The sequence below is a fragment of the Vigna angularis genome, chromosome 4 (genome assembly GCF_016808095.1).
Source record: "Vigna angularis cultivar LongXiaoDou No.4 chromosome 4, ASM1680809v1, whole genome shotgun sequence".
NCBI classification, from domain to species: Eukaryota; Viridiplantae; Streptophyta; class Magnoliopsida; order Fabales; family Fabaceae; genus Vigna; species Vigna angularis.
The window spans coordinates 7678128-7704297 of NC_068973.1; the positions used below are offsets into that span (position 1 = coordinate 7678128).

Genomic DNA, 26170 nt, shown 5'->3' on the forward strand with positions numbered 1-26170 from the left:
TATAAACATTCATTTTCAATCTTTCTACACCTTTTTAACATTTAATATTTTTTTATTATTATTTTTACTTGATTCATCTCAATTTATTTTATATTTTAAAACAAAATTAATCTTTTATTAATATTAGATTGGTGTAGACTAAAAGAATATGATATTTGTATATCACCATCCTTCAAAATTCTGGTTGGACACGTCTCACAAATTTTAAAATAATTAACAAACTTAAAAAAAAAAGTCTTTTTGTACCTCTTTGACTTTTCCATAAAATATAAACTTAATATTTTCAAGGTACAGAAGATATACCGGATATACATTTTGTGTAGCGAATGTATAAACTTTTTAAAAAGTCGATGTCACAAAAAAAAAACATGTTTTTTAATATTGTGAATAAAAGATAGCAATATTATTTCCGTATCTGCAAGTTGGTTTTATTTCCAACTTTTATCCAAAGAAATCCAATTTTATTAGATACGTTTGGGTAAAAAAATTTTAAAAATAAAATAAAATAAAACATAATATTTTTATAAATTAATTAAAATTCCACCACCTTTAACGGAATTATATTGTGAGACGTTTTCGAAGCGTTTTGGGAAATTATTCTCCTAGGACTAAAAAAAACATAAAAATAAGAACATTTTTAAAACTAAAGGAAGACCATATTAGTTAGGTTGGGTGCATAAGCTTCTTAGTTTGATGAACTTGTGAAGTATTAATCGTATTATCATAATGAGAAATATAAATGGGATGTACGTGTTAAAATTGAGAATAATTTGTGAGACAAGAAAATTTTTAAATAATGAATAAATTTAATGACTAAAATTAATTAATTATTACAATAACCAATTTATATATTAATTTGTAAATTAAAATTAGTAGTAATTAAAATAATTTATAGGAATAAAAAATTATTGTTAGTCTTTAAATTTAAAATAGTTTTTATCATGTCATTAACATTAGTTACTAAGGTTTTGATTACCAAATAATTGATCTCTAAATTGATATTTAATTAAAATATTGGTCTCTAAAAATATTTTTACTCACTAAAATTTGGTCATTATTTAGGAATTTTTTTAAGAGATAGAACACATTAATTTTCTTTCTTCACTCTTCTTTAATAATAAGTTTCTTTTAAATGTATAAAAGCTTTATCTTATAAATATCATATGTTTTTGTCTCTTGATGTTTGTTGTTGAGATATACTAATACAAAAAGACTCTATACCATCGTTATTTTTTGGTTCTTCACGTTGAATTCGATATTGACGTCATATGGAGAAATGTTAAATTGACGTCGAACATAGAACAATTCGACGTTAATTTGATTAACGTCGAATTTTGTCAATATTCGACGTTAATCAATTTTTTTTGTTTTTTTTAATTAATTGTAAATAACAAATTTCAATTTTTAATATTTTATAAAACATGTATGAACTATAAATGTGTAGTGTACTATCAACAAAAAAACAAGTTCAATCAAACAAAAACAAACCGGTTCAACCAAACAAAAACAACAAAGAAGTTCAAAAACAAAAAACAAATAAGTTCTTGAAAACGAAAACGAAAATTAACCTTCAAAAGTGGGTTCGTCGAAATAAAGTAATGTCACCAGTGAGAGAGAAAGCATAATGCGCCTAGGAAGGACAAGAACACGAAAATAATCGGTCAAAACAAACGAAAATCATACCTAAAGTAGTTAATTAACATGCATTTGTAACAGATGAAAGAAATATTACATATGTGATGGTCGTCAAACTTCGTTCTAGAAAAGTTTGAGCAGAGAAAAGGGTATTGCGTGCTAAGATAAAGTGAATGAATTTTCAATCTTCCGCTCAAATTTTTATTCAATTTACTAACCTTTTAACGGCTAAGGTTGAGACATTCAATGTTTTATATCATTTTGACGTCTAATTCTAGGGAATTCAATGTCATATGTAAATACATTTTCACCTTCGCACCAAACATTTTCGCAAAATTTACCCAATATAACAAATTGATGTCGAATTACAATTCTAAACGACGTCTAATAATTGCATTTATTTACGAAAATGTCACCGATCATTTTTAATGTTGGTTATTCAGTGGTTGGATGTTGAACGTGTGACATTATATACTGTTTTTACACTAGTGTATATATGTGATAGACCACTAAAATAAATACTTGCTAATTTGAAAACAATGAATTTCAAAATTTTATTAAAATGGACCACATTTATCTCTCAATTTGAAGAATACTTTGATTCAATCAACTTTGATTCCTTTTTAATAAAACTAAGTAATGCAAATGATAAGATAGAAATGTGAAATGTATAGTTTTTCTTGCTATAAAATTAATATTATTTGTCATAATTAAAAAGGAGATGAGATTGTTAAGACAAAAAAAAATTAAACATAATTTTATACAATTTTTAGTAAGTAACTCAAAGTTTTGGTGATTACAAATAATACCATATTTTGATATATCTAACAACTTTGTTAAGGTTGAATTAATCTAAGATTGTTTCTAGTCTTATGAAGAACCAACAAATAAGTAAAACTGAGATTACATGTGTTGCATGTGTATTTTGCTTCTTAAATTTGTAAGTATGTGATCAATAGATCATCTAATAGAAAAAAAATATACAGTGTATTATTTTTGTAAATAAGAAATGATTCCTAAAATAGACATCTTAATTATGATTGATATAATTTTTTTTCTTGTATAAATAAAAAAATAACTATAATGTGATGATATTAAATTTAAATTCGCTATTGTATTTTACAATATGATTGTTTATACACTACGAAAAATTCGCTAAGTAATGACACATTTTGTTCGTTGATAATAACAAAAAATTTGTTTGTAATTTAAGTTTATCGACGAATCATCAACCGTAAAAAGATAGTTGATAAACTTTAATAATGAATAAGAAAATTTATCAATAGTTACTGATGACAAAATTAGTTGATAATTATTTATTGTCTAAAATTCGTCGATAAATATTCATCTATAATTATCAATAAAATTTAATCAGAAGTAAAATTTATAATAAAAATGTGATCAAACTTAACAATAATTTTATCGGCTTTTTTTACTTAGAATTCATTAACAAAAAAAATTTATGAATAATAAAAATTATAAATTACTAACATATTTTACTAATAAATTTTATAGAAATTGATCAAAATTCATAATTAAAAGTGTCATTCTTTTATCGACTAACAATAGGCAAATTTATTGATAATAACAATTATAATTTACTAACCGAAATTTACCAAATCAACAAATTCATTATTAAATTATATTTCCATTAGTAATTGAAATTTTAAAATTTGTGGATAAAATTTATCTCAAATTTGGTTTTATCATTTGATTTATTTTTACCAGGTCCATCAATAATTACAAAACTTTTTATAGTGATATTTTAATTATATATATATATATATATATATATATATATATATATATATATATATATATATATATATATATATATATATATATATATCATTGATAGATAATGTGACTAATTGACATTTAAAAAGTATATTTTATATTATTTAATTAAGGGGAACTAAAATACATTTTTTTCTAATTAACATAAAAAAATTGACGATAAAAAATTTCAAATAGAACAAAACACAGGGGTGGCATAAATTTAAAGTATGTATAAATATTTCTTAAGTGTGCTAAACGGGCCGAACTTCTTTCAAATCAAGAGCAGTTTGGAATTAAACCGTAAGCGGAATTAACTCCAAATCTTGTCGGTTTTTCTGAGTATTGCATATTCATAAATCAAACCAAATACATTACATAAATTTAGAATTTTCAATTCATGAAAAGAATTAACAACGTTGAGCTATGTAAATTATTGGAGATTATTATAATGTCGAACTACCAAACAAAAAAAATTCTTTTTTGACGTAAATTATTGGAGATTATTTGCCCTTATAAAGCAAGTGAGACAGCAATGAACTTCAATATCTTGATTGATTCTAATCTATTTGAATACTTTATAAACTACCCAATATTTTAATTTTTGGCTATTTTGAAGATGGAAATGGTCACCCTTTGCCTTCTCTTTCGCAACCATTTCAAAGAAGAAAAAAAATCATATCTTTTTACTGCACTCACAAGCAAAACTGCTGATCGAATCAACAACTGGGTTCTCAGATTTCCAAAGGTGGAAAAACATTGAGGCTGTTATGTTATGCTTCCTTAGTGAAGTTTTGATGGATGAAAGGAGACAGAATATAATCTCTGCTATATCAGTGATTGCACTGGTTATTCTCATAATTGTTGCTCGTGTCACGTTGAAGCTCTCAAAGGGCTTCTTCCTTATATTTGGCGCCGGTGTTGTTGTTATTCTTGCAGTCTTTGCTTATGTTCTCCTCAGCAAAAGGTTCAACCGCAGGAGGAGGCTATTGGAGTCACAGTTGAAATCTGAAGGCCGAGAACTTCGCATGGAGTACAGTTTCTTGAAGAAAGTTGCCGGCGTTCCCATTAAGTTCAGATACAAGGAGCTTGAGGAAGCCACAGATGGGTTTCAGGCACTGATTGGAAGAGGTGCTTCTGCTTCAGTTTTCAAAGGTATTCTCAATGATGGCACTTCGGTTGCCGTGAAACGAATCGATGGAGAGGAAAGAGGGGAGAAGGAGTTCAGATCAGAGGTTGCAGCCATAGCTAGTGTGCACCATGTGAACCTGGTGAGGCTGTTGGGCTACTGTAATGCTCCGACAGCACCTAGGTACCTTGTTTATGAATATGTCTCAAATGGGTCTTTGGATTGTTGGATTTTTCCCAAAAGGTTATCTCAGAGGCGCCTTGGTGGGTGCTTGCCGTGGAATTTAAGGTACAAAGTTGCCATTGATGTTGCCAAGGGACTTGCTTATCTTCACCATGATTGCAGGTCAAAGATCTTGCACCTTGACGTAAAGCCAGAAAATATACTGTTGGACGAGAATTATAGAGCACTTGTTTCAGATTTTGGTTTGGCAAAGCTTGTTGGAAAGGATGAAAGCCAAAAGGTTGTGTCTGCCATTAGAGGAACAAGAGGGTACTTGGCACCTGAGTGGCTCTTAGAGCAAGGTATTTCGGATAAGACAGACATATATAGTTATGGGATGGTTCTTCTGGAGATTGTCGGAGGCAGAAAAAACGTTTGCTTCGTGGATGATGTAAAGGCCAAGTCCAAAAGAAAATGCCAGTACTTTCCTAAGATTGTGAATGAGAAAGTGAGGGAAGGTAAAGTCATGGAAATTGTTGATCCTAGGTTGTTGGAAGGTGGGAGTGTTGATGAGAGGCAGGTAAAGACACTGGTTTATGTTGCTTTGTGGTGTGTGCAAGAGAAGCCAAGATCAAGGCCTAGCATGGCCCAAGTTGTTGATATGCTTGAAGGGCGTGTGAGGGTAGAACTTCCACCTGATACCAGAATGGTTCTTGTTGATTTTCTGTGTGTGGATGACAGTGCAACAGATAGCAGTAGCTTGCAAAGGTTGGACCTTATATCAAATCGAAGAACAGAAAGCGATGTGGAGTGTTCATCTACCTACTCCCATGCTACCACTGTTTTGTCTGGAAGATAGATACCTTAGCTACTCAATTTGGAAAAAAAAGGATGATGTTTTTATGATTTCAGTAATGTTTCTACTAAATTTTTTCATGACATTTAATTGCAGTGTTGGTTTTTTGTCTTTATCAATCATGTATCTTATAGTTTATATTTCTCTGTTACTGTAAATAGTTTTTATGAGAGTTTTAAGGAAGAATAGCATTGCTGTTTATAACTTGTTTGATTCTCCATGTGAATTTGAAATATAGTTCCTAAACTTGTTAGTAAATTATATCACTTGATCATTTCTTTCTATTTGGTGGATCTTCAAACATGTACAGAAAATAGGAATAAAATTTTCTGAAATATTTGCTGGTTTCATTTATTCAAGTCAGTGACTAAATTCACCCTGTTTTTCATTGAAATTTTGATCTATGAAACAGACAGTATTGCAACTTTAATGTGTAAGTCAACTCTTAGACTTTCCCATGGATTTGATCAAAACTTACCTAATACGGATTAGATTTGACTAAAAAATTGTCTGAAGTTAAAATGCTTTCTTGGGTCAAAGCTTTTGAAAAAAGAGTTATCAATATCCGATGAAATAAGCAATATAAATAAGTTTCTCTTTACTATGAACTTCATGCAATTAATGTGTAATTATTCTAACCATGTTTGAAATGTCCAATGAGCAGAATTAAACATTTGGAATAAATGAAACAAATTGTAATAAAGATGGGAAAGATGAAGATTCCAAGTTAAGATTAGTTGAAGAGAGACATTGATCTAATGTTCTTATGTTTTCTTTTTCATATTTTTTTATTGTAAGTTTTCATTGTTAAATTATATTAATATTTAAGATTGATTCATGTAATTTAAAGTATAACTTTGATGTAAAGATTCTAATGTCATGATTATTAGAATATAAGGTATTAAAGTTATAGGGATTATTTTAGAGTTATTAAAATTAATCTCTCTCTTCTCACTTCAATAAAGGACATTTTGATACTTTATTAAAGTTGATTAAATATCATAAAAGAGGGAAAAAAGTTTTACTGCAGTTAAGTTTCTGAAAAGAAAAGGAGAGAAGTAAGCTCTCAGGAAAAGAAAGGAAACTGTGACTTTGACAGAGAAAGACATTCTTCAGAATTTCTATACCATCAAGAAAGCATTAAAGAGAAGTAAGAGAAGGGAGAACATTGACAGGAAGAAATTGTATAATGGATCCAGATAAGTTCTTTTCTACTGTGTATGAGAGAATAGTGAGTATCATGAAAATTCAAGATCATGTGTTAAAGAATGCTTACAAATGGTATCAGAGCCAAGTTCTGAATTTTATGATTCTCCATGAATGGTAATTTTCTCAATTTTTTGAAATCCTAATTTTTGAATTGTAAAAATTTAGGGATTTTAATTTTTTAGATGTTTAATTATTTTATTGGCATGAAAGAAAATTAATTCGTAGGGTTTTATTCAATTCACTGTAACGTGAATTTCATTGCCGCAAGTTTTTTAACTTTTGATTATTGCATTTACTGTTGCATGATTGTTTCAATTCACGTGAATTTCATTCACCCTGGAAAATTATTTTTTAACTTTAAGAGTGCATCTATTGGCATGTATGATATAATTTTTTGTTTTATGAATTATATGTAATTGTTTATTAACCTTGGATGAAGGAAATTTAAGTTGAATTTCGGATGAGTTATAATTCTAATCAAAATTAAAAGTTTTAGCAATTCTGCTGTTCTTTTAAATTGCTCATGTTATTGTGAAAATTATTCATAATATAAAGGATGTTAAATTATGAATATATATAGTTATTAGTCATTGATATAAGGATGTTATGGATTACCCAAAGGTGAACCATTGTTCAGAATTGATGACATTAAAGTGAGACATTTCATGTACTTAGTAAATATGTTTGTATATCCAAAGATAGCATACATATAGACTTAAGTATGATTGATTGTTTATTAAAGTATATATGAAATTTGTCAGTTTAAGAATCACCCAAAGGTGAACTTAAATGAATGACTTAAATAATTACCTATCAGTTTAAGTGTCACCCAAAGGTGAACTTGAATGTATGACTAGTGTAGTAATTTGTTTGAATCCATTAATTTTATCAAAGCATTAATGTATGAGCTTGTGTATTATTTCCAACTTACATGAATTTATCAGGTTTGAGCAACAATGTGGTAAAGTTTAATGGGCTCAATTATGCTGATTGGTCAGAATAAATCCAGTTCCAACTGGGTGTGTTAGACTTGGACATGGCAATTATGATGGATGAAATGCCTACAGCCATTACAGAGACTAGTACAAGTGATGAGAAGTCTCTTTATGAGGCTTGACATAGGTCTAACAGGCTGTCACTAAACTTGATGCGCATGTCTATGGTAGAGAATGTAAAACCTTCTATGCCTAAAACAGAAAATGCAAAGGAATTCATGAAAATGATCAAGGAGTACTCACAATCAGACATAACTGACAAGTCTATTGTAGGAACTCTTATGAGTGAGCTGACTACCAAAAAGTTTGACTGGTCACATCCCATACATGACCATGTAACTGGAATGGCTAATATAGCAGCAAGATTAAAGTCAATGGGAATGAAGGTGAATGAGTCTTTTCTGGTACAGTTTATCATGAACTCTCTTCCTCCTGAATTTGGCCAGTTCCAAGTGAACTATAACACTCTTAAGGATAAATGGAACTTTCAAGGAATCAAAGCCATGTTGGTACAAGAGGAAGGGAGATTGAAGAAAATGAAAGATCATTCTATCCATCTCACAAATCATGAAGGTGTTAGCTTCAGTAAAGCCAAATCAGGAAAGAAGAACAAGAAGGACAAAGCTCAAATGAAAGTTAATAAGGGCAATATCCAGAAGGACCAGAAATGTTTCTTTTGCAAGAAAGTAGGTCACTTCAAGAAAGATTGTCCGAAAAGAAAATCTTGGTTCGAAAAGAAAGGTACTTTTTATGTTTCTGTAAGTTTTGAAGCAAATATAATTGAAGTGCCTAATAATACCTGGTGGTTGGATTCTAGAGCTACCACTCATGTTTCTAATATTATGCAGGGATTCCTTTCAATCCAGCCCATAAAAGGAACTGAAAAATATTTATATATGGGGAACAAAATGAAGGCACGAATAGAAGGAATTGGGACTTACAGATTGATTCTAGACACTGGTTATTGTTTGAATCTTGAAAAGTGTCTCTATGTTCCTGATTGTGCTAGGAATTTAATTTATGTTGCAAAGTTGGATTATTTAGGTTTTAACTTTAAGATTGAAAATGATATTTTTCATTTGTATAAACTTTCATACTATTATGGTTCTGGTACATTATTGGATGGTTTATATCGTTTAAATCTTGATGTTAATTTTTTTGAATCCCTGTTTAATGTTGAACATGTTGTTGATAGAAATTATGGTGCAGAAAAAGAATGTTCTGCTTTCTTATGGCATAAAAGATTGGGTCACATATCCAAAGAAAGGATGTTGAGGTTAGTGAAAAATGAAATTTTACCTGAATTGGATTTTGATGACTGGGATGTATGTATTGATTGTATTAAGGGTAAACAAACAAAACACATATCAAACTATCCCGCCACAAGAAGTAGTCAACTTCTTGAGTTAATACACACTGATATTTGTGTACAGTATACAATGCCCGGTACACCACAACAAAATGGTGTAGCAGAAAGGCGAAATCGTACTCTTATGGACATGGTTAGGAGTATGTTAAGTCATAGTAACATTCCTTTATCTTTGTGGATGTATTCATTAAAGACTGATGTATATCTGGTTAACAGGGTTCCTAGCAAAGCAGTTTCTAAAACTCCTTATGAACTATGGACTGGAAGGAAACCCAGTTTGAGACATCTTCATGTTTGGGGTTGTCCGACAGAAGTAAGGTTATACAATCCACATGAAAAGAAGCTTGATGCAAGAACCATTAGTGGTTACTTCATCGGTTATCCTGAAAAATCAAAGGGATATAGATTTTATTTCCCTAACCATAGTACAAGAATAGTTGAGTTTAGAAATGCTCGGTTCATTGAAAATGGTCAATTTATTGGGAGTGAGGAATCACGAATAGTGGATATTCAAGAGCATACTGATAGTGTTTCTACATCTAATGTCTCTTCTGAAGTTGTTATCCCTCTTGTTGTATCACAGTCACACAACAAGCAGAGACAACAAGTTAATGTTCCAATCCCACAAAATGAACATATAAATGTTGAGCCAATTGACAATGAGCAAGTCACAAATGAGCAAGTCATAAATGAACAATTGATAGAGGAACCACAAGAAGCATAATTAAGAAGGTCTGTAAGGGAGAAAAGACCTGCTATTTCGAATGATTATGTGGTTTACTCTGTTGAACATGAATGTGACTTAAGCATTGATGAGGATTCAGTCTCTTTCAGACAAGCCATGGAAAGTAATAATTCAGAGAATTGGTTGAATGCTATGAAAGAAGAATTAAAATCAATGGATGACAATAAAGTATGGGATCTAGTTGAATTGCCTAAGGGTTCAAAAAGAGTCGGTTGTAAATGGGTCTTTAAGACTAAACATGACTCAAAAGGCAATATTGAAAGGTATAAAGCTAGATTAGTCGCCAAAGGTTTCACTCAAAAGGAAGGCATTGACTACAAAGAGACCTTCTCCCCTGTTTCTAAGAAGGACTCTTTGAGAATTGTTTTGGCTTTGGTGGCTCATTATGATTTAGAGCTTCACCAAATGGATGTAAAGACCTGCTTTTCTGAATGGTGACTTAGAAGAGGAAGTTTATATGGATCAACCAGAAGGTTTCACAATAACAGGAAAAGAAAATTTGGTGTGTAAATTGAAGAAATCAATATATGGACTGAAACAAACTTCCCGACAATGGTATCTAAAATTTAATGATACCATAACTTCATATGGTTTTGTAGAGAACACTGTTGACCGGTGTATATATATATAAAGATCAATGGGAGTAAGTTTGTTATATTGGTTCTATATGTTGACGACATTCTTCTTGTTGCTAATGATGTTGGTATGTTACATGATGTAAAGAAGTTTCTCTCTGGCAATTTTGAAATGTAAGATATGAATGAGGCATCTTATGTGATAGGAATAGAAATATTTCGTGATAGATCACAAGGATTGTTAAGTTTGTCTCAAAAAGGCTATATTAACAAAGTGTTAGAGAGATTCAGAATGGAAAAATGCTCTCCTGGAGTAGTTCCAATTCAAAAAGGGGATACGTTTAGTCAAATGCAATGTCCCAAGAATGATTTAGAACGAAAGGCCATGGAGTCTATTCCTTATGCGTCAGTGGTTGGGAGTTTGATGTATGCTCAAACTTGTACTCGGCCAGATATCAGTTTTGTTGTTGGAATGTTAGGCCGATATCAAAGTAATCCCGGAATGGATCATTGGAAAGCTGCAAAGAAAGTTCTTAGGTACTTACAAGGTACCAAAGAATACATGCTCACCTACAGAAGGTTAGATCATCTTGAGATGGTTGGCTACTCGGATTCAAACTATGCTGGATGTTTGGATTCAAGAAAATCCATTTTGGGTATGTTTATCTATTAGCTGGAGGAGCAATTTCTTGGAAAAGTGCAAAACAATCAGTCATTGCTACTTCCACCATGGAGGCTGAATTCGTGGCATGCTTTGAAGCCACGGTTCATGCTTTGTGGTTGCGGAACTTTGTATCGAGGCTTGACATTATTGACAGTATTGTTAGGCCGATAAGGATTTATTGTGATAATTCTGCACCCGTCTTCTTCTCTAAAAATGACAAGTACTCAAAGGTTGCTAAACACATGGATTTGAAATACTTGTCGGTCAAAGAAGAAGTGAAGAAACGTAGAGTGTTAATTGAGCATATTGGTACGAATTTGATGATAGCAGATCCATTAACTAAAGGACTACCGCCCAAAACTTTTATTGGCCATGTTGAAAGTATGGGCATTATGGATAAGTCAATATTAACATGATGATGTTATCTATCTATATGGATATGTATAGTTATATGTTTGTACTGTCATGACACTTGTGAATTCAATTAAAGTTATGTTTCTCTTTATTCTATTGTTATCCACATTAAGTTATATACATGTATTATTGATTGTGGTAACGTGTTATATCTCTTTTAGAGACATCAAAGTTAAAAGATTGATTAAAGTTATGTTGAGTTGGTTTAATTATGTGATACATGGAAGGAATCTTGTCGTTCATGACTTTTGCCCGCCATGATACGATCATTTCAATTCATATAAGGATGATGACTTGATAATTCTAATGAATGGTGCACACTTAAAGTTTAGTTTTAGATCTTCAAGTCATCACATGAACCAAGTGGGAGAATGTTAAATTATATTAATATTTAAGATTGGTTCATGTAATTTAAAGTATAACTTTGATGTAAAAATTCTAATGTGATGATTATTAGAATATGAGGTATTAAAGTTATAGGGATTATTTTAGAGTTATTAAAATTAATCCCTCTCTTCTCACTTCAATAAAGGGCATTTTGATATTTTATTAAAGTTGATTAAATATCATAAAAGAGGGAAAAATGTTTTACTGTAGTTGACGTTAAGTTTCTGAAAAGAAAAAGAGAGAAGTAACGTTCTTAGGAAAAGAAAGGAAACTGTGACTTTGACAGAGAAAGACATTCTTCAGAATTTCTATATCATCAAGAAAACATTAAAGAGAAGTAAGGGAAGGGATAACATTGATAGGAAGAAATTGTATAATGGATCCAGGTAAGTGCTTTTCTACTGTGTATAAGAGAATAGTAAGTATCATGAAAATTCAAGATCATGTGTGTGTTTTTCATTCAATTGAAAATTAAAGAATTGCTTACATTCATGGCTTTTATTTTATCATAAGATTTTAAGGATTTACAGAACTATTTATGATTCAAAGTTTCTTTTAATAAATTAAAATATGATTTAATATGTTAAAATGTTTTTAGTTTTGTTAGAAAATCTAATATTTTTTTAATCCATTGAAGTGTTGAATTAATCTATTAAAATTAATTAAAATATAAAATTAAACATTTGACTTTAATCACATATTTTAACATTTTTAATTGATTAAAATTATTCAAGTCATACATTTGTTTAAAATTATTTTAGACTTATTCTTGTTTATAAATATATTTTTCACTCGTATCATAGTTCAAGAAATTTGAAAAAGTTGTTGTTTCTCATTTTTAAAAATGGATAAAAGTTCAAATTATCCTTTTTTTTTTAACTCTATCCTATAATTCTAACATCTCTTCCATACAAAATATGTGAGTAACACAAATTATAAAATATAAATTATTAACAAAAGATAATTAAATTATCATATATCACAACATTAGTAGTTAACAAGGAATATGTGAGTTATTAGTGGAGTTCTACCTTTTTAATGGACTCTTGGATTATAACTCTGCTTGCAAAAACCTATTTACCATTGTCATAGACACATTATGAGTGTGGACCCCCATCAAGTAATATGTAATTTCACTTTTAGACTTCAAGTAAAAGAAAAATAAATGGTGTATTGCTAGTCACGTTTAAATAGACATCATTTTCAACATTTTGATTAATATAAATAATAGTTAGATTTCATGGATAATTTCACTAGTGCAGGAAGAGGATACGACACCGGTTAATTTTACTCATAGGCACCGATTTTTGAACCGAGGCATATTCAGGCGAGGTAAAAAGTGGTAGTCTTTTTGCCTCGGTTCCAGACCGAGTTATTTTGTCTGTCTCTACGGCCTCGGTTCCAGACCGAGTTATTTTGTTTGTCTCTACGGCCTCGGTTAGAACCTAAACCGAGGTAGTAGGATCTTTTTTTTTCTTGCGTGCTTCAGTTCTGATATAATTTCAGATTCTGATTTCAAACCCCAAACTGAAAAACATTTCAAATCCAAAACTGAAAAACGTTAAAAATGAACAAGAACTCAGATAACAAAATGAATAATCCGAGGAGATAATCATGCTGTTTCACAAACTCAACAAACTCAGATAACACAACTAAACCCCAGAATTAGATGAATAACTGAAACCCTAAGTTGCAAAAACAAGAACAAAACCCCCAAATCTGAAAATGAAAAACCTAATTCTCCAATTCTCAATTTCAGAAACCCTAAAATGCCAAATTGAAAAACGATTCACTCCGCTGCTGCCTTCCTCGCAACGCGCCACCACCTTCCTCGCAACGCGCCACCGCCTCGCCGCTATCAGACGTGACCTCGCCGCTATCAGACGCGACCTCGCCGCGCCTCGCCGCTATCAGACGCGACTTCGCCGCGCCTCGCCGCTATCAAACGCGACCTCGCCGCGCCTCGCCGCTATCAGACGCGACCTCGCCGCACCTCGCCGCTATCAGACGCGACCTCGCCGCGCCTCGCCACGTCTCTCCATGTCTTCGCTGGCCACTCACCTCCATCACAACACTCTCGCTGCTCGTCCGCGTTCAAGGGAAGAAGAGAAAGGGAAGAAGCTTCAGTGAAACAGCGTGGCTGCTGGTGCGCGTTCAAGAGAAAGAGAGGATCTGTGGGCTTGCTCCGAAAGGGATCTGGTGCGCCTTCAAGGGAAAGACGAGGATCTGGTGCGGTGCGCGTAAGGGAAAGAAGCTTCACCCTTTAATTAGGTCACTAGGCCCACTTGGTAACATCGCAGAGATCTGGGCCTATACGGCCTCGGTTCAAAATATAACAGAGGTAATATTACTATGTTTCTGTTTCGATTTTTCAACCTAACCGGTGCCTATTAATATTGACTTGACTGATTTGACGTGTTGCAGGCGTGTGTCAGGTCTTTATGCTTCGGTTCTGCGTGCAACCGAAGTAGTATCACGTTTTCTGAACAAAAAGCCTGGAAAGTAAATATATGTTTAGGCACTGGTTGCCTTTGAAACCGAAGTGGTAGAGCTGTTCTACACCGGTCTTCTTTGAACCGAGGCCTATAAGGTCTCCTTAATTACGAAACTGCCACCGCGTCTGGATAGGCAACAGTTTGGTGTAAACAGAAGTCTAATGTACGAGTTTAAAAGCACATTTTGTACTAGTTTTTGCTATTAAGTATATATATATATATATATATAATTATTTTTTTTGTCAATTTTATTTAATCTGAAACTTATTCTTTTCAGTGTTAAATGTAGTTCTAATTTTCCTAGTTTATATTTAATTTAATATTTTTTTATGATACCATCTAAATTATTAATGCAAATTTACGTGTTAACAATATTTTTGGTTTTTTCTCATGTGATCGTTATGTATATAATGAGAATTCGACTTTAACTAAATTCGTTAGGTAAAACTCTTAAGTGAAATAATTATTTTCAATTCGATGTGCATTCACTAGTCTAAAAAACAACACTCATGTTACTTTTATTTTTGGAATGAAAAAGTTTGATCTCTCCAAAAAAAATAATCACATTCATAGAAATTATTATTAAAAATAATAATCACATTCATAAAAATTATTGTAAAAAAATATAATTGTTCTTTATTGTCAATTATATATATAACAATAATGAATATATTACAAACTCATTCCAAATGAATTTTATAAAGAAATGTTTTATAATTGAGACAAATAATGTCATTTTCTATTAGTTTTATAATGTCTTTCTTATTTTATATAGGAGATTATGAAGATATTACTTATTTCTATATATTTCATATAAACAATAATAAGGATGTCTCAACTTATTAAAATCATATTGATAATTTGACTCATATTTTTCGTATAAACTTGACATATTGATAATTTGACTCATTTTTCTTATAAACTTGAAATATTGATAATTTCACTTATATTTTTCATCTATTTAGTTTAGAAGATGTCATTCTAACAAGTGTTAGAAGGTATACTCTTAGTTTTATAAGTACACCTCAACAATAATATCTCAATTACGTAAAAATAAAAATTTAAGTAGTTAATATGGTTTTTTAACAACAAATTAAAGATTAGGATTAGTACGCTGTTTCGAGTAATCTACCTCAAAAGTAAGAATGAAGAAAAACATATATATTATAATTGTTTTCTTTTTTCATATTATCGGTTTTGAATTTTGTGATCTTTATAGTGCAAAGTCAACAATTATTCAATTTAATAGTCTTATCATGTTTCCTTACATAAAATTCCTAAACATCTTATTTATATGTTTCTATTTTCTTGAACTACTCCTTTTATTATTTATATTTTTTTATAAGATGTTTTCACATCAATAACACTCTTGTTGTAATTTATTACTCATTTTTGTGTCAATAATATAAATTCATTTTGCACTTAAAAGAAGCAATATTGTATACTTTTGTGTGGATCAGTATATAAATTTATATTACGATTAAATAAGGTAGTAAATTACATTTATTTGTTTTTTGTTCTTTATAGTTTGAAATATTTATTGACACTTTTATGAACACTATCATCTGTAGTTCTAAAAATAAATTACAAACCTAGACAAACATAAATATATACTCGGTTTATACCTTGCATTGAAAAAAAAAAGCATAATATTTTTAAGAAAAAATATTTTCGATCAAAAGTATCTTAAAAACTTACAGAAATTAATTATTATTACCCGTACTCTTTTTAATATTGAAATAATATTTTTTTGGTACTGACAAATCACGTAAATAAGATTAAATAATCTTGATTTTGTTTTAAATATTTTTCTTGCATATCTTGCTGTCAAAGCAAAAAGGGTAGATCTGGACCACACGGGATTTCCGATCTCGTACCAATTGAATCGTGCAGCGTCTTCTGACACACTCCACTATAGTTGTTGCCTATCCTAGTCAACAATACGTGGCATTCACATATCCATCACTGATTTACATCCAACGGTCGCTGTGCACCGATTAGTCAACTTACGTGTACATAACAAAATTTAATTAAATTCATAATACATTTGAAAAGTTCACAGTAAGTGGTGTGTGTTTTATTTTTTATTTTTTTATTGTTTATAATAATTTATCATTTATATGGAAGAAGGGAAAAATAAGAAAGTTAAAAACAAGGAGACAACCAAATCAACACAAAGCTGTCATTTTTTTGGTATCAGGAGTTACGCGACATCAACAACAGAGGTTGGTTTTTCTATAACTAGAGTTGTTCGTCTTAGCATTTTTTTTTTTTATGTTTTTGCAGTACAATCACTTCTCAACAGAGGTTTGTGCATTTTCTTTTTTTACTTTAAAATTAATTGTGTAGCTTGAGTTTCTTTTTTTTTTGTTTTGTGTGTTCTGCTTCGGAATTGTGGCTGGTGATTTGTATGTAGTGGAATGTGGATTTATTAATTTTATTTCTAGCCATGATTCTCCTTGATATAATCTTTGATGAGATTTACTGTCAAATTTTATTTTGTTCTTTTTTGGGGATTTGTATAGGTTCACTGGGGTGTTTTGGATCCTTGTTTAAATTTGACCTAGTTCTAACATTGAGGTCAGAGCACAAATTGGTATATACTTGCATTAGTATGGTTTCTTTTTGTATAATATTATTTTAAAATCTCTTGAACTTTTCGGACTTCTTTGAACACATTTTAAGCACCAGATTGGGAACCATTTTGTTTTTTATCTTGTGTGTTTTTTGTATTGAATAATAGTGTTCTTTTGTTGTTTGTTTGGTTTAATGTTTTGCAGTCCTAGTGAACAGAGAAAGTCAACCCATCAAAAGCTCTGATTCCCTTCTCTACTTCAGTTTTCCCAGACATTGTAATACCTGTTTTTCTTGTGTTACTCAGAGTTTCATTTTACTGGTTTTGGAAATGAAATCTTATCTGGTTCCTTCCTTTTCAATGATTAAAACAGAGCAAACCTCCTATAAGCTCTGATGTTTGCAAACACGTTGTTGTCTTTTAAATCTGATGTTCTCATGTTCTTCTACTGTTGTAATTTCAACATTTGAGAAATCTGGATAATGTAAACCAGTTTAATATTTGGCTCAACTTGATAGGTTGCCATATTGGTGTATACCTCTTTGAAAGTGGATTTAGGTTTAATTCTACCAGATAAAATTGGCTTGCAATATGTACCCACTTATATACTATAATTTTACTACATTTCTAGTTGGCATGGGATTTCTAACAGTACCTTTGTGTGTATTTCTGAGGTTTGTGAAGACTTGAAATACAACTTCTGCTTCAAATTAAGATACTTAATTATTGAATTCTTAAATATTCTGATAGTTATATCTTTTATGTTTATGTGGTGCTGGATCTTCATTTACTCTGGACTTGTTACCATTACTGGTCTTGTCCACTTAACTTAGATTTTTTGTATCGATGTCAAATTGCAGCCCTAGGACTGATCATTAGGTGTTTTTTATAGAGGCTAAAATGAGCTTTGCTGCGCCATCACTCGGTTCTGTTGGTAAGTATCTTCTTTGTAGTATGCCTGCTACTTCAAGGTGTAATTTATTGAATTCTATCGGGCAGTATCTCGCAGTTCTGAAGATGGATTAATGGGTTTAACATTGGTGGATTTAAGGATCACAATTGATATCCCATCTTGTTTTCTTTTGGTGATTACTCATTCTTTATTGTGGATCTATTTTAGGTGGCAGATCTGCTGGAAGAGCATTTGAGTTTGGAAGAACCTATGTTGTCAGGCCTAAAGGTAAACACCAAGCAACTATAGTTTGGTTGCATGGCCTCGGGGATAATGGCTCCAGGTGACATGACATTTCCTATTGCTCTATTCCAAATTTATTCGCGCACACACATACACATGGAAATTAATTTGTGGTTTGGAGATATGTTTCTATGCTCTTTTTATTTTTCAGTCATTGTTTATGATTGTGACCGTTTATTGTTGCCAAGGATACTTGTGAATTGAAAGAATACGTTAAATTCCATAACAATCATATTTTGTACACATCCTCAAGTTGAAACATTAAATTATATGCACCAAGCTTGGTGCAGATAAATTGAATTCTAGGTTCTCTTAAGGATTTAGTGAGAATGCCTGCATGTTGGTCGTTAGAGCTGATAAATATAGTGCGTAGTTCCTAGGATAACAGTTTCTCCCTGATAAAGTGACAATCAGTCTTTGGTCCTTTCATGAAGCACAATATTGAAAGCAGTATGAAGGTTGCCTAATTATCACAATACAGCTTCATCTAGTCAACTTCACAAAATTTCAACTCTTGAAGGAGTTTTTTAATCCACACAAGTTCACAAGTGACCAAATAAGTATGCACCTTTTGCATTGATTGGGCAACAATATTTTTCATTCTTGATCTTTCAAGAGACAATATTACCTCCAATGAATATACAATATTTTGTGGTGGATCTTTTGTCAATGGGACAATCAACCCATTCTTCATCACAATACCCTATAATTTGAGTATTTCTTTGAACTCATACAAAATCCTTGTCCAAGAGCTTTTTTTGATATATCTGAGAATGTGAGTTAGAACATTCCAATGATCAAAATGAGGATTTTGCATGAATTGACTGGCAACTTCGACTACATAAGAAATATCATGTCTTGTAATATTGAGAGAAATGAGTTTTCTCACCAGCCTATATTTTTTCAGATATGAAAAAGTTTCACCTTGGTCCACTATCAACTTTTGATTTGGATCAATAGGCTTGTAATTTGCTGACCCTGTCACCTCTAGAATGTCAAGAGCATGTTTTCTTCATGAAAGAATAACTCATTCCTTTAACTGAGCCACTTTAATACTTCCCAAGAGAAGTACCACGATGGAAAACTGTATGATCTGCCTCACTTTGTTTCTTTCCAAAAACTTACATAATATGACTGCATTTACCAAACCAAGCTTGGAGTGATTGCTTATACCATAGAGAGAGAGACGTGATTTACACACTAGACCAAACTCCCCTTGAGCTATGTAAATTTTCTCCTCAGGATCATCATGGTAGAAAACATTTTTAATGTTAAGTTGGTGAAGTAACCTATGGTGAATAATAGTCATTGTAAGGAAAAGCCTGACTGTGTTGATCTTGGCCATTATAGGAAAAGTATCACAATTGTCAAGTCCATAAATTCATATTCTTCAGCAACCGATTGAGCTTTACGACTATCAACTTCCCTAGTAGGACCAACTTTAATAGACCTATATGCAACCAACTGTCTTCTTTTCGGAGGGAAGAGAAACAAATTCCCACGTGCCACTGCTTGAAAGAACATGCATTTCATCAATTATGACTTGTTGCTATCAATGATGATTAAGTGCCTCATTAATAGTTTTAGGAATTGTGGTGGTAGACAGAAACACACTTCCCAAAAGAAGTATGATAGTAGAAGAACATGATGGAGGTCGATGATGATAACTCCCAAAATTATAAGTAGGACATGGATTGCATGTAGACAAAATATCTTTCCTAAGAGCAATAGGCCAATTTGAAGTGGAGCCATTTGAAAGAGTTGATGGAGAAGGATCCATGGCATGGGAAGTTGTTGGAGAAGGATCTAAATAATGAGACTTCAGGAAGGGTGGGTGGAGCTGTGTCCTGCCTTGGTATGTAAGGAGAGGTGGTGGAGTAATGTTAGACTGGTTTTCATTTGGGTTGGAGTTAGAAGTTGAAATCAACAAAGGAACAAAGGTTGGAACAGAGAGAACCTGTTGAATGTGGTATCAACTTGAGTTTGGATGTGATATCAAATCAGCGAGATGCATGTTCAGCTGATGTATATTTTATATATATGAAAAAGGAAGAGTACATTACAGGGAAAAATTATATCCTATAACACTCAACTCTTAGGTTAGGTATATACACCCAAAAAAGTAGCTTTATGATAGCTGACAAACACAATAACAGTCATACTTTTAGTACTCATGAATCTTGTCTGTTTAATTTGTTAACTGCTTTTACTGGTTCAGGGTTTTTTCTTTTTCTTTTTCAATTTGTAACCCCTTTTATTTAATTCAATTTGTTGTATGTCATTTCACTGAGAACTGTTACTATTGATACTCAGGAGATTCTGGTAAACACCATAGAGGTGGGAATTATGGTTGGAATTTGAATTTTAACATTCAAATTTCCCTCTTCATCTAAGGACCAATACTAGATAAAACCGTCTAGATTAGGAGTTTGGTTTTCATTTCACTTATAGCATATGCATTTGAGGGTGACTTCTCCTATAAATAGCCATGCTTCTCCTCATGTAAAGCAACCTTTTGATATATAAAATTGAGACCTTTCTTTGGAGTGTTATCTTGGTTCTTAGGAGTCAAATGGTGATTCAACACTAGGAGCTCTTATCTTTTGTTTCTCATTTTCTAAATTCTGTGCCCTATCATAGAAAGGGGATTCATAAGAGTGGCACATGCTATTGAAAAAGGGAAAGAACAGGGTGAACCATTATAGTGTCGACTTAATTTGATGTTTTAGCATTGTTTTAATTTTAATAACGAGTTTTGACTTGGAGAACAAAACTCATTTTCTGCTTTGCTTATGCAGTTGGTCCCAGCTTCTAGAGACCCTTCCTATTACAAATGTAAGCACACAGAACTTTTAACTGTTAATAGGGGAACGCATTTTGCTTATGCCTTGTTTTATATTCTTGGGATATGCATGATCATCTTGGTAGTAATTTAAAAGAGCATTGTTTAAATGTATGATGCAGATTAAATGGATATGTCCAACTGCTCCTACCCGGCCAATATCTATTTTTGGTGGCTTTCCATCTACTGCTTGTAAGTTTTATTGATTTTAGGCCCTTAGAGGGACAATCAACATCTATAGTTAATGTATTATAAGCAGGCTTATGTGCTTCGACATTGAAGTTGTCACATGGAGCGTAGAAGTGCATTTGAGGACAGAGAGCACTTTGGGTTTTAGATCTTGTAATAACCTTAAATTGGTCTTGATAAGTTTCTTATCTATAACTTTCATATCTCTTAGGGTTTGATGTTGGAGAGATTTCAGAAGATGCTCCCGATGATCTTGAAGGATTGGATGCTTCAGCTGCGCATGTTGCAAATTTGTTGTCTACAGAGCCTGCAGACAGTGGGTTTCTCTTTCAACATTTTTGTCTAGTTTATGTTCCATACAGCTTCCTTTAGTTTTTGAGTATGGTGATGCCATGTTCGCTGACATAAAGCTTATTTTCATGCTAGATTATCATAAAAGTTAGAAATTAACAATTGAACTCTTGCACATTTTTTCTTATGAATGTCTTTTAATTACTTAAGAAGAAAATAAATTATCTTGGACTGATCTTTGATTTGTCAAAGATATCTTGCATAAACTTGCACACCAAAAGGTATAAAAGAATAAAGATATAGACACAAGTGTATTACAGTAAATAAAAGCTTAAGAACATTTTGCATACTTTAGTACAATAAATTCATATTTGGTTAGCTTATTTGGTGAAATGATTGATTTTTTGCCTGCTTTCTATTGAAAATTTGAAAACCATTTACTAAAGGTAAACTTGTGAACCTTATACCAACACTATATTGATATTGTAAAGCTGCATGACTTTGAGATCCCATGTCAGCAAACATCAGTTTTTGAATGTGCAGGAAAAGAATATGCAAATTTGATCCACATAACTTATTTTGAGATCTACCACGTGTTCTACTTATCATTTAATTATGCATGTACGTGGTTGTTAGCCACATATCCCAATTAACTATCTATTTGGAAGAAATATGAATGGCTCAAAGAGCCAATATTGCCTGTCTCTGATATGAGCTTAGTAAATTCCTCAGATTTGAGGTCAAGGATACCTTCAAAAAGGAAACAGAGAAGCTGATAATTCTCTTACCTTTTTTATTCATAACCATTCATGGTTTATCATTGAGCGCTGGTAAAATTTGTTTGTTATTATGCGATAATTTTGGTCTATCTGGTTAAATTTGTAAAATGTTCCTAGAGCTGCCAACGTCAATGGTGTAAATCCTCAATTTCAGATGCTGTTAAATGAAGGGAATTTTGAATTAATTATGCATAACTTTTACTGTTATTACGTTTCTTGGTTGTATAATTCTTTTCAATCACAGGAAACGAATTATTGAGTTATAATAATTTGTAGTCTGATATATCTATGACAGTTAAGCTTGGTGTGGGAGGGTTCAGCATGGGAGCTGCTACTGCCCTGTACTCCGTGTCCTGCTTTACTGCTGGGAAATATGGGAATGGGACTGCTTATCCTGCCAACCTAAGTGCAGCTGTTGGTTTAAGTGGCTGGCTTCCATGCTCAAAGTCTGGTCTTCTGACAATATTTCAACTTCTCATGTTACTTTGATTCAACTCCCCTTCCTTCTGCTTTCTATATTACTTAATGAAATTACTATATTTCTATTCTTCGCATAGGACCTTGAGCAACAGGTTACAAGGGATAGATGAAGCTAGAAGGCGTGCTCAATCCTTTCCTGTTTTGCTGTGTCATGGAAAAGGTAAATCTATCAAAAATAAAATATACTTTTTTTATGAAATAAGTGGTCTTATAAAGTAGATTTTAATTTTGACTAAACACTACAAAAGCAGAATACAAGATGCAGTTTGCACCTATGTTATAATTTGGCTATATCTTTAGTCGACATAGAATCTTCAACACACCTCCTCGCAGTGAGGATGAGTCATTTTAAGTGAGATTAAATATTTATGGGTGATCTGAAAGCGTGTAGCGTGATAGACCCAACAACCCTGGTTCGAATTGATGCAATGCCATTATAGAAAGTGAACTTTAAGTTTATCTTAATTTCATAAAACTTGTTTACAAGGTGAGATTTGCACTTATATAGTCTATATGGATCTCCATTAAGTGGAAAGAAAAGTGTTAAATTACAACTAGAGGCTCGATTAAAAGTCTAACATAATGGAAATTGTTAAACTATAAGAAAAAAGTGAAGCATTAAGTTTGAAATCGTGTTTTTCTGTGACAACACGAATAATTTATTTATATTAAAAGAATGAAATCAATACATTAAATAAAGAAAGTTTTATATCCTCTAATAATAAATATATGATACTAGATTAAAATTCCGTAATAATAATAACAATAATACACACACACACACACATGATCTTGATGTTTCTAATTACAAAGATATAATCTTGATATCTATAATTATAAAGATGTGATCCTTATTCTTGGAATTGTAACACTCTTCCTCAAGCCAGAGAGCATATAAGTCTTATGTGCTCATCTTTCTAGAGATGTGATTGATCTTTGGTCTTAGAGAATATGTCTACCAACTGTTCACTAGAGTTGACAAATTTAATGGTGGTATCCCCGAATTCCAACTTTTGTCATGTGAAATGACAATCTACCTCAATATTCTTTGGTTTTTCATAAAATTCATGATTTTAAGCAATACATAATGCTGCTTGATTGTCATATATAATATGTTTTTCAGAATTTTCTTCAAATCTAAGTTATTTGAAAAGTTGTTTTAGCCATGTGAGCTTGCAGGTGTCTGAAGCCATTACCTTGAATTCAGCTTTTGTATTTGATGACATTTTGTTTATTACTTTTCCAAGATATTAAATTACTCACAACAAGAACACAATATCCTGAAGCGGAGTGGCCATCACTGGGTGGGAATACCCAACTAGCATTAGAGTACACAACAGAGTACTCCCCTTGTCTTCATAAATAAGGTCTTTGCCAAGAGTATTCTTAATATATGCTAGAATCCATACTATTGCATCCCAAGCCTCTTGAGAAGGAAAGTTAAAAAAATGACTAACTACACTCACTGCAAAGACAATGTCTGGACGAGTGATGTGAGATAATTTAGCTTACCAAATAATTGTTTGTGTCTCCTTGGGTCTAAATAAACTAATTTGGTGAGGTACAAGTTTTATGTTTGGATCCATTGGTATGTCTACTGACTTAGCATTAACTTCCCTATTTCTTCTAAAATCTCCGGTTTTAAGTCACTGCTTTTGGCCAGCGTGTTGGATGGTTCTGTAGATTGGTGTTGGGTGATCTTGGCCTTGTGGTCGTTGGAGTGAATAGAGGTCGTTGGAGCACAGAAGGGTGCAAAAAACAAAACCCTCCACCAGAAACTGTGGGTCCATTGTGCCAAGGGGGCACTAGATATCGTGTTAAAACTATATGAAATAGCAAATCACCTGGATGTACATATAGCACCAGCGTTGTGATAAAAATTATGCAAGTTCTGTTGGGTTTTGCTTAGATTTTTCATGGAATAGAATTTGGACTAAATAAGTTTCATGAGGAGTTGTTTTAATCACAACATAAGTTGATCGAGAAGTGGGTCACCTAAGTAGGTGATTTGCTATTTTCTTTGATTTCAAAATTCATGCTTTTGCAAAATGCTGCAAAAACATTTCTTTATTTAATGTATATCCAGGCAGACACCCCTTATTATTTATATGTTCCGTTAATAATTACCATTGGTTAATGTTTAAGACTGTTAATCTAGGTTGAATAAAATTTTCTATGTATTTTGTAGGGTAAAATCCATACAATCATTTTATAATGTGCTCTGGTTGTGTTCGAAATTAAGCTCGTTTTCGCCAACATTAAGGCTATTGCTAGGTAATTCAACTTTGAATTGTGGAGTGAATAACATTTGTATTTATATTCTCAGGTGATGATGTTGTTCCCTATAAATTTGGTGAGAAGTCATCGGAGTGCTTAAGTTCAACTGGATTTGGGGATGTAACTTTTAAAGCTTATAATGGGTAATAAACGAAAATACCTGTGATAGATTTCGTCCTACTTTTTTTTATAAAATCTTCTTTATCCCATGCTAAATTTTAGTTTTTTCTAAACTTTTCTTTGGGTTCTACATATTAAAAAGGCTTGGACACTACACAATTCCAGAAGAGATGGATGAGGTTTGTGCTTGGCTAACATCAAAATTGGGCCTTGAAGGGAAAACAGCGTAGGTAGCCAGCAAAGGAAGCAAAATGTGAAAAGTAATTCTTTTCCTCTTTGGTCAATTGTAATTTTGTTATGTCAGATTTGATTAGATTCCTGCTCTGATGACATGCATAATATATTCTCAACCCATTTTGTATAACACTTGGCCTGAAGGCATCTTTGGAACAAGGTACTGTCATTGAAACAAAAACTTGGTGGCAAGTATGGGGATGGAATGCTGCTAATATATTATGCTGAAGAGGATCTACAATGGCAGTAGGGTTTTCGTTTTGTTACATAATCTTCCTTGAATGAGCTTCCAAGTGGGACTTATTACTGGAGGTATACTTGGTTTTGGTTTTGTATAAAATCAAACAAAATATGTGGATTAGATTTTGAAACTTTCATTCTTTTTAAAAGTTCAGTGTCTTTTGACCAACTAATTTCATATATATCAGTTTTTAAACTGGTTTGTGAACAAAATTGGATTTCGCTGGCAGCTGACTTTACAATTTTTTTAAAATTCAAAACTGATTTTGAAACCAGTTCTGTAAACTGAACCTTATGTTTCAAACATAGTTTAAATTCAGATTAAAATTAGGTTATAAATATCAAGGTGATATGTGTTCTGGAAAGTTTGTTTTGTAAATCTATTCCAGAAAATATATTCTGAATTTTATGCGTTCCAAAAATTTTATTTCAAATGTCGTTTTATATACTACTTTTTCAAAATCTTGATTTGTTTAGGTTTCCCATGTAAACTTGAAGACCCTCTTCAAAATCTTGATTTCCTTTTCTTGACTTTCT

The 26170-nt window shown here is 32.0% G+C and overlaps 2 protein-coding genes across 7 annotated transcripts; both read left to right on the forward strand.

Annotated features, from left to right (window-relative positions):
- The first annotated feature begins 4019 nt into the window (after positions 1-4019).
- On the forward strand, positions 4020-5741 carry LOC108331358 (probable receptor-like protein kinase At5g20050). The gene has a single exon (XM_017566007.2). It carries the CDS (start codon positions 4182-4184, stop codon positions 5559-5561), a length of 1380 nt encoding a protein of 459 aa, XP_017421496.1. The 5' UTR covers positions 4020-4181; the 3' UTR covers positions 5562-5741.
- A 10739-nt stretch (positions 5742-16480) lies between these two features.
- On the forward strand, positions 16481-25782 carry LOC108332130 (acyl-protein thioesterase 1). Of its 6 annotated transcripts, XM_052876868.1 has the most exons (12): positions 16493-16636; positions 17192-17263; positions 17847-17920; positions 18107-18221; positions 20980-21016; positions 21146-21215; positions 21424-21528; positions 22578-22728; positions 22840-22922; positions 25089-25182; positions 25302-25419; positions 25538-25782. In XM_052876868.1, the coding sequence occupies exons 3-11, from the start codon at positions 17887-17889 to the stop codon at positions 25387-25389; spliced, it is 777 nt and encodes a 258-aa protein (XP_052732828.1). In that variant the 5' UTR covers positions 16493-16636; positions 17192-17263; positions 17847-17886; the 3' UTR covers positions 25390-25419; positions 25538-25782. The 6 variants fall into 6 exon arrangements, with proteins under 6 accessions (XP_052732830.1, XP_052732829.1, XP_052732828.1 ...); XM_052876870.1 differs by lacking the exon at positions 17192-17263 and having other exon boundaries at positions 16481-16636; positions 25554-25782; XM_017567269.2 differs by lacking the exon at positions 16493-16636 and adding an exon at positions 16991-17007 and having other exon boundaries at positions 25302-25782.
- The last annotated feature ends 388 nt before the right edge of the window (positions 25783-26170 follow it).

What these genes read in the sequence shown, in the direction of transcription:
- LOC108332130 (XM_052876869.1), top strand. Translation starts at nt 17,887, where the DNA reads ATGAGCTTTGCTGCGCCATCACTCGGTTCTGTTG. An exon ending in GCCATCACTCGGTTCTGTTG is followed by an intron (nt 17,921 to 18,106) that starts GTAAGTATCTTC and finishes GATCTATTTTAG; the next exon opens with GTGGCAGATCTGCTGGAAGA. An exon ending in CTCGGGGATAATGGCTCCAG is followed by an intron (nt 18,222 to 20,979) that starts GTGACATGACAT and finishes TTGCTTATGCAG; the next exon opens with TTGGTCCCAGCTTCTAGAGA.
- LOC108331358 (XM_017566007.2), top strand. Translation starts at nt 4,182, where the DNA reads ATGTTATGCTTCCTTAGTGAAGTTTTGATGGATGAAAGGAGACAGAAT.